The sequence below is a fragment of the Charadrius vociferus genome, unplaced genomic scaffold (genome assembly GCF_000708025.1).
Source record: "Charadrius vociferus isolate BGI_N301 unplaced genomic scaffold, ASM70802v2 scaffold34, whole genome shotgun sequence".
Lineage (NCBI taxonomy): Eukaryota > Metazoa > Chordata > Aves > Charadriiformes > Charadriidae > Charadrius > Charadrius vociferus.
The window spans coordinates 1,200,271-1,209,128 of record NW_009647989.1 but is presented as its reverse complement, the minus strand read 5'-3'; the positions used below and the strand labels follow the sequence as shown (position 1 = coordinate 1,209,128).

General features: G+C 41.9%; 1 protein-coding gene across 1 annotated transcript in view; it reads left to right on the top strand.

The window, feature by feature from the left end:
* Positions 1 to 8,858, top strand: part of PLEKHH1 (pleckstrin homology domain containing, family H (with MyTH4 domain) member 1) — a 44,906-nt gene that overhangs the window by 27,101 nt on the left and 8,947 nt on the right. The window contains exons 14-21 of the mRNA XM_009883482.1: positions 341 to 421; positions 1,410 to 1,589; positions 1,721 to 1,829; positions 2,752 to 2,864; positions 3,547 to 3,723; positions 4,552 to 4,649; positions 7,521 to 7,698; positions 8,104 to 8,259. Of these exons, the coding sequence (XP_009881784.1) occupies positions 341 to 421; positions 1,410 to 1,589; positions 1,721 to 1,829; positions 2,752 to 2,864; positions 3,547 to 3,723; positions 4,552 to 4,649; positions 7,521 to 7,698; positions 8,104 to 8,259 (1,092 nt within the window). The remainder of the gene's footprint in view (positions 1 to 340; positions 422 to 1,409; positions 1,590 to 1,720; positions 1,830 to 2,751; positions 2,865 to 3,546; positions 3,724 to 4,551; positions 4,650 to 7,520; positions 7,699 to 8,103; positions 8,260 to 8,858) is intronic.

Here is an 8,858-nt window from a genome sequence, read left to right as displayed (position 1 = left end):
GCTGAGATGAAATGATTCATTTTTATAATCTTAAAAAGGTTATTCTTAATATTGTATTTCAGGATACAGAAAAGATGGGTTGTTATGAATGAGTAAAATACTTCACAAAATCTTAGACCCGTTTCCATAAGCATCTATGTCCTATCTACTTACATGGGATATACCTATCTGCTTTTGGAAGTGGTGCCCTGTATGTTTTGAGAGGAGCTTATATTAGCATAGAACAAATAATATATGCAAGGTTTTAAGGGACAGTTGAATTGAAAGTTGAAATTCTAGAAAATCGTTCCAGCAACACTGCTGGTGTTTAAAATCATGTATTTCTTTGTCTTCCTTACAGGTCAAGCATGGTCACTCTAAGCTGGTCTGGTGTGCACTGATTGGAAAAACTTTCTACTACTACCGAAATCATGAAGACAAGGTAATTCCTTTTCCCCTTTTGTTCCTGAACCCTCCTTTCCCATTTTTCATGACATTTTCTTTCCTTTTATTGCTTCTGTGACTCATACTTCAAGCTCCTCCTTGGTTGTACTTCTCCCCTTCTAACAGCATCTGCTCCACAAAGAGAATCAATATTTTATCTGATTTTTTAATTTTTTTTTTTTAAGCTAAAATAACAAGACTTAAAAGGCGAGTGACTGCTCTTTCTCAGATCACTGTATATCTTGTTTCTCGCTTTCTCCATTTGGTCTTGTGAAGCCTTTAGAGCAGACTTTTATACAGTAGCTGATACATTCTGCATACTGTCATGAAAATAAGTAGCAACAACAATACAGGAAGAGGGAGGTCATTTAGTCAGTGTAATGTGCTTCCATTTCTGGAAGCTTGGCCCAATGGTCCATTACTCTGTCTTGGTAATGTCGAAACCCAAGTTTTAGAATATCAAGGAATACTGTGACTCATACATGGGATTGACCTCCAGAGTTAGCACAGCAGATATCCTCTGTTTGTCTGAATCTACCTGTTTATGTAATTTTAAAAGTACTTATTTTCCAGTAGCAAACAGAAAATCTGACCAGGATCAGAAAACAGTGGCTCAAGATACTGAGCAACTGGCCATAAGAAAACACATCCTACCTTGCAGAACCAATGATGTAAACACAACTGACAAGTGTAATGGGAAGAAAACAGTACCTTATGGGAAAGACCATCTTTTTATTTGCATATTCTCATTCTGACCTGTAGATGCTCTCCCAAGAAAAATAATAGAAGTAGCAACACAGTTTGTAAGTACTTCAGTTGATGAAAGAGAAGAGATTCTATAGAAATGCAAGATTATATAATTACATTAGTTAAGCACTGAATTCTTTTTTATTCCTTACATTTTGACCTGGGTTTTCTTTCCCAGTGTTCCCAGTCCATTGTGGGAGATTAGCTGTACTTATCTAACCTGCTTCCTCTCCTTATAGTGTCCCCTAGGGCATCTGCCTATGCGTGAGTCCAAAGTGGAAGAAGTAGACCGTTCCTGTGACTCTGATGAAGATTATGAAGCCACTGGTGGAGGACTTCTCTCATCCCACTGTACATTGGTGATTCACCCACAGGACCAGAGTCCCACGTACTTACTCATTCGCACCAAACAGGAGAAGGTATAGAAGGCAGTCTTTTTGGAGAGCAAGAGTCTTTTTGGTATCAGCAGACAAATGGGGCATACAGACTAAACCTGTTTGTAGAAAACAAGGTCTGAATTGACCCACACTGTTCTCATCCTTATGCCTAGAATACCTGGCTGTACCATCTGACCGTAGCGGCTGGTAGCAGTAATGCCACAGTGGGCACATCATATGAACAACTCATTGGAAAACTATTGGATGCAGAGGGAGACCCCAGTAAGTCGAAACCACAAACTCTCTTCCATGGCAGCAAAGCGTAAGGAAGGGTAATTTTACTTCCCAGTTTTAATCCAGCCAAAGATGAGGGAAAGGGATTGTCAGTAGTACACCATATGATATAGTGTCCTTCTCCCCTAGTTCTACAGTAACATCTCCAGAGAGGATACAGGCATTGTGTTGAAACTAAGACAAGTCCCTCACATTGTCACATCATTTATCAGAGCATCTGAAACTTATGTAACATTAATTCAAATTAAAATAAAGAACTAGAGCTTTAATTTTTACTGTTATTGTTGGTCCTGATTTTCCTTTCCTGGGAGTCTTGACCGTACAAATGCATGCTCTCTCCTCTAAATGCACTCACACACACTTGCCTTCATATCTGTTCCTCTGTCTGCATGTATAAGCCCTCACATATACATCCATGCTTGTCTGTTCCTCCTCATCTTTGATACTTGTTCATTCCTGTGTGTTTATGCACCATGCCCTCAAATGTGTATTTAATACTTAATACTCTTTTCCTGCTCACTCACATATTTCTAGACCTATATGTGGACCTTGCTTACTGTTGAAAATTATTTGCACTTACAAAGACAGCTGCCCTGGCAGAGTTTGTGTCTCTTGTTTGAACACACAGCTGAGCAGTTTCTCACCAGAATCCAGCTGCTGCAAAGCTCTGACATAGCAAGGCTGAGGATGGCAATACTTCTTTCTCCTGATGGCTAATGGTGTTGGTGACTCCTTGTTCATGGCAGACTGTGCTGAAATAAATGAAGTGGCACCAAAGATAAACGTGCCTGACTGCAGTGCTGCTTCCTTGGGTGCTTTGCCATTTCAGCAAGGCTCCTTTTCAACGTGGACACTGTTATCTTTCTTCTGTCTCTGACACTGCTTGTCTTTGCCCATCTACTACCTTCAGATTCTCCTCTGTGGAAACATCCTATGTTGTGCTACAGTAAAGATGGGTTGCACACATCCCTCACCACTCTGCCATCGGAGGCTCTACAGACTGAAGCTCTGAAACTTTTTAAGGTATTTGAAGGGACATTGGATGGCTTTCAGTTATTTTGCTCTGTTGTTGCGGCAGCAACACTGTGTGGTCGCGTTGTTTGTCACAACAATTACTGTCACCATTGGTTGCTTTAGACAGGCCTGGTGGGTCATTTAATTGCAATAGGACAGATGGATATTAGGTGTCATTCATTCTCTGGAAGTTTTACTTTTCCTTGTAGAGAATCTGGGTTTAGAAGCGATGTGCCCCACAGGCTTTACACTTCAAAGTTAGCCTTATCTTCCTCTTTCCTCTCCAACAGCTGGATTGAAGGAAATGGAAACAATTTAGTGGGAAACTCAGTTGTGTCAGTAAGACCAATGGTGAAGTCATGGGGGATTCGATTCTCGCACTCTGTAAGTGTAAGATAGCAGTAAGACTGGGCAGATTTAGCAAGGTAACGCACAGGCACGGAAGGCTGGAAGCACTTTTTCCCCTCGATTCTCTTGCTGACTTGTGAGCTGCTCAGGCTGGGCGAGTTGAGTGAATTGTCTGGTTGCCACAACTAAAGAGGGAGGGATAGGAATTAAGTATTCTCCTCCCTCCTCTCAGGGTAATTTAGAAGAATTCATTAATTGTCTGTAACACACCTGGGGAACCTGGCCTGGAAAGTACCAGAGAAGAGCCAATTCATGGCATTGACTAACTTTCACTCTTTTACAGTCCTGTCAGCTGTTCATCAATGTCCCTGTGGAGGCACCCTCTATTGATTACCATGTGTCACTTGCCCAGACAGCACTGCAGGTCTGCTTGACACATACTGAGCTGCAGAATGAAATTTACTGTCAGCTTGTTAAACAGACCAGCTGCCGACAACCCCAGAACCACTCAGTCATTCAGGTCAGTTCCTCTTTTGTCACTTCCACTCTGCAGATACTTTCTATTTAATTCCATGTTTTTAATAATTATCAAAGGGACTGGTTCTCATAAAATTGTGCAAATGCTAAAGGTGTGCTGGAGGAAAGAGAAGCTCGGCACTGATGTGCAAAGAAAAACACTGAGAATGTAACTACTTGCAAAATAAATTTTAGTTTGAATTTAACCATTTACCAGTTGCACGTGGTCTATTGGGACCATATTCAGAATCAAAATTTGTAGCTTATGTTGGCTAGTTATAATTGTCACATGCTATTAATTTTGTTTTCCATTTTAGTTAATCAACAGCATGCAACTCCTGAATATTAGTATTAAGCATGAAATCTGATTATTGCACTATAACGATAGGGTAAATAAAATTAATAAGTTACAGCATAAATCTAGATACTTGATTATAATATTCCCAGCTCAAATGAGGCTGAAGAATAATGAAACAAATGGAAGAATAATTGAAACAAAATTCCTCAGTGTATTCTTTGTTATGATTTGCAGTTACAAATAGGAAAAAAGTATTATTTTAAGTCTTAATTGTTCATTCAGCTCTGGTTACACTAGTAAAAATTTTCAAAAGTGGCCAATCTTTCAGAACACCTCTTCTTAGAGTCCAGGTTGTGATACTGAACAGCAGTCTGTCCTCTGACAGTCACTTCCCTTTGAAGCATCTTAAACTGCGTGTCTAAAAATGGTTACTCCCAAAAGCACTGGTCACCATCCAACATTTTGGTCGCAGTATTCTATGAAAGACAACAGGCAAGTACAGAACAAGAATGATGTCCAGTTTTATGTTCACAGTGCTGGCAGCTCCTGGCTTTGTGTGCTCCTCTATTTCTGCCTCAACATCACTTCCTCTGGTATATCAAACAGCACTTGCAGCGACACGCAGACCCCAGGTAAAGATTGCAACAGCATTTTCTTCTGCTAAGCTGATTGCCTTTTGCATCCACTATGGATAAAGATGGAAGCGATTTTGTACCTCACACCAGCAAAAATAAATTGAGGGAGGGGCAGAAGGTTCCCAATAGTATCAAGTCATTTCCCCTTCAGTCATTCACATTAATTTGTCATTTGTGTTAAGCTAGTTCACTAAACTGAGTGACCTACACTAGCAAAAGAACTTTTTGCAGATGTAACTGGAGCTACATAGGGGAATTGTTGCTGATGCAGCTACTTTTTTTTTTGTTGATAGACAGTCCAAAGTAATTATTTAGAATGAATTATTAGAATTTTAAGTGATTACGTTCTGCTGTCAGGTTAGCAGGCATACTGACAGAACAAAAGTGAGGCAGAGAACATCTCAGGGAACCATAAAAAGTTAGGAAAAAAAATAACAAATCTGAAATATATGCTAGTACTGTTTTCTGTTACCTCTTTGGTGTGTAAATCTGCTGTAACAGCAGTAAGTTGTTCTCCAGTGTTCATGCTGTGCTCTTTGTTTGTTTCCATGGTGATCTGGTCTTCAGCATACCTCGGGGCTGAGGTCACAGCTAGAGATGTCTAGTTGTCTGTTGCAACAATGTACCGTTGATAAGACATAGGTAAAAGAGTGGTTTCATTTCAAACAAATATTGATATTCAAATATTCAGCCTAAGTCTGCCTTGGAACTCAAGCTAAAAGTCTCCTAGTATTGCAAAGGAAATCTGTGTTCTCCTCCTATTGAGTTTTTTTTTATTTTCTTATATGCTGCCTCACATTTCCTGTTTCTTCTCAGAAGCAAAAATACAGATATCAGGCGCTCCTTGACGTTCAGGCTCTCTCCATTGGCTAAGGCCACATGTTAGGGATCTTTCGGCTAGTGCTAGCGTCCCGGTTGCGGCAGGGATGGGGTTAATCTCCCCAGGGATGCGGCAGGGGGCGGCATTCCATCCCACGTGACCCACCCCGGGCTATAAGAGGCGCGAGCCGGGCGAGGGGAGCAGTCGCCACTCGGGGGTGGGATGCGGCGGTCCGGGTCCGGGTCCGGGCCGAGGCGGTACTGTAATTGTGTCTTCATATCCCTTTATCGGAGTTATTGTTCTGTTTTCGTCTTCCCTTTCGCCGCTCTGTTAAATTGCACTATTTTAACCCACGAGTTTTGCCCTGTCGATTTTCTTTCCCCACGGCTGTGGGAGTGGAGCGAGCGGCTGGGTGGTTCTTTGTTGCCGGCTGAGGCCCAAACCAGGACAACTAGAAATCATCACTTGTGCATTACCGGTTCCCAAACTGGCCCATTCACCTCAGTAGTGGAGCTGCTCTACTGTTAGGGACTGTTGAATTTCAGAAGGATGTGCTGGGCTCTGTGAAACTGATTTAATGCACCAGTTTCAAGCATTACTATGCTGATCGTCTGCCAGGTTTTTAGCCCAAAGGTACCTTTATCAACAAAAAAAACTACGCAGAAGCAACGAGGAAATGTATTTATGCAATCCACCTGTGAAACGATTATTAAGGCTAGAAAAAAACATACAGAAATTAGAGCAAACTGCTTATATTCATCTGTAGTTTAGATTAGATTTAGAGCAGCTGCTACATGGGACTTAGCTACTTCTGCCTAGTTTTAGGAATACTTACATCTTTTTAGATGGAGCAGGTGTGGCTGTTTCTTGACCAGTTAAATAGATATGATTTCCCTGTTTCATACAGCAAACAAGACACTAGAATGTTTACATTGGATAATGCCTAGGGTCTAGATTTACACTGGATCTTCATTCTAGGTATTGTTTTTCATGAAAAGTGACCTTAGAGTATATATTCAGTCTCTGAGAGGAAGAAAAGGGGGCCCAGTTCTAGTGTAGAAGACACGGGACTCAGGAACATTTGGGATTCAGATACAACAGCTTCTTACTGAAGCAAGATTCTCTGTTTGAAAATTGTTCAAACACATTACTGAGGAGGTGAGCAATATATTGCTACAGTGAAACGCCAGAGCTCCTGACTTCCATGTTGCTTGTAGGGATTTAACTGGAGATTTAATCACGTTCTGAGCTCCTGAAGGCATCTTGAATGGAATTAGTTTCCCCTGCAAAGTGATAACATGGTTATAAATCCATATAAATCCTTCCATTTCAGATCTTATTCAGTATGTACGTTCTTAACATTTTTGCAAAAGGTGTAATTGACTGTTCCTGCCTCGCTTTAGAGACACATATGTCCTTCTGGTGTTGTTCAATGGAGCGCTCTCTTCAGTGGACAGTAAACTGATCATATTGGTAACTGTCCCTATACTGTATTGAACTATCAACAAATCTGAGCCTGCTTTGAATCTCTGTCGAGTCTCTTCATTGGCATATAAGTTAATACATGGAAACTTACAATTTGTATAACAATCTAAATTGATAAACACAATTTATATAATCGTGTGAGACTAATGCATTACAATTTATTATTAATACTTACCAGGACTTGACATGATAGTAACTAAATTCCACTGGCATGACAGCAAGTTTGAGGGTGAACTGGTCTTGGTTTAATGAATACTATGATGGGGACAGGGTACAGAAGAGGATATTCCTGTACTATGTCCAGTCCATCTAGGAGCAGGGAATGCTCTTGTGCTTCCCAGGGAGTCCATCGTCTACCTTAATTTTACAGATCTTTGGAGCTCAGATTTGTGTTGTAGCTTTTCACTTGAGCTATTAGTCTGTTTAGACGAGCTAGGATATTTGCACAAAGATGTATCTTTACTTGAGCAAAAGCCTGAGGGAGAAATGCTTTGTCGTGGCATGGGAAATGGAAGAGGACATGGCATTTAAAGCATGTGTCTTATTTCCATCTCTTTGCCTAGGAGTGAAATAGGCAAGTATGCCATCTACTGCCAGAGATCAGTAGAACGCACTGTGCAGACTGGTGAGCGGGAAGCCAAGCCCTCCCGGATGGAGATTGTGTCCATCCTGCTGAGAAATCCCTACCACCACTCACTCCCCTTCAGTATCCCAGTGCACTTCATGAATGGAACATACCAGGTGAGCCACGGCAGCTGCCTTTCTTCTGGGCACTAGAGGACTGCACTATAACCTGCCTCCTTCAAGTGGGTGGGTGGTACCATCGTGTTTATATGTATCGGATATTGGGAGAGAGACCCTATTTCTCCTCCTTGCCATTTTTCCTGAGAAAATGAAAGGAATCCAGCCTCAGCTCTACAGGTCTTAGAAAAAAAAAGGTAGCTGAGGAAAAGGGAGAGATTTCATAAGTGTCTCAGTACAAGAAAGAATGCAATGTGAAGGGGGACAATATGCAACTGCAATCATTGGAGCTGGCAGTCAGTCATGAGACACGAGTCTGCAGGAAACCAGACTTCATTAGTTGTGATACCCATCAACATCATGTTTCTTGAAAGTTGTCCTCAATTAGCTCCTTTTTCATTGCAGGTTGTAGGTTTTGATGGTTCCTCAACAGTCGATGAATTCATCCAGCGACTGAACCAGGAGACAGGAATGAGGAAGCCATCCCACATGGGATTTTCTCTGTTCACAGATGATCCTTCTGGCAGGAATTTGGAACATTGTCTGCAGGGCAACATGAAGGTATTTTTTTTCCCCTCTGCTACTTTCAGCATACATATTTCAAGAGCAGCTAAACGGCTAATAAATTTTTCTTAATGCAGCAAGGTCAAATACACTTGGTTATTGTCTATTTAGATTAGTATTCAGAGATGAGATATTAATTCCTGTACTTGGGTCATAACAACCCCATGCAGCACTACAGGCCGGGGGAAGAGTGGCTGCAAAGCTGCCCAGCAGAAAAGGACCTGGGGGTGTTGGTCAACAACCGGCTGAATATGAACCAGCAGTGTGCCCAGATGGCCAAGAAGGCCAGCAGCATCCTGGCCTGTATCGGGAATAGTGTGGTGAGCAGGAATAGGGAAGTGATTGTCGCCCTGTACTCGGCACTGGTGAGGTCCCACCTCAAATACTGTGTTCAGTTTTGGGCCCCTCACTACGAGAAGGACACTGAGGTGCTGGAGCGTGTCCAGAGGAGGGCAATGGAGCTGGTGGGGGGTCTGGAGAACAAGTCTTCTGAGGAGCAGCTGAGGGAACTGGGGTTGTTTAGCCTGGAGAAGAGGAGGCTTATTGCTCTCTACAACTACCTGAAAGGAGGTTGTAGTGAGGTGGGAGTTGGTCTC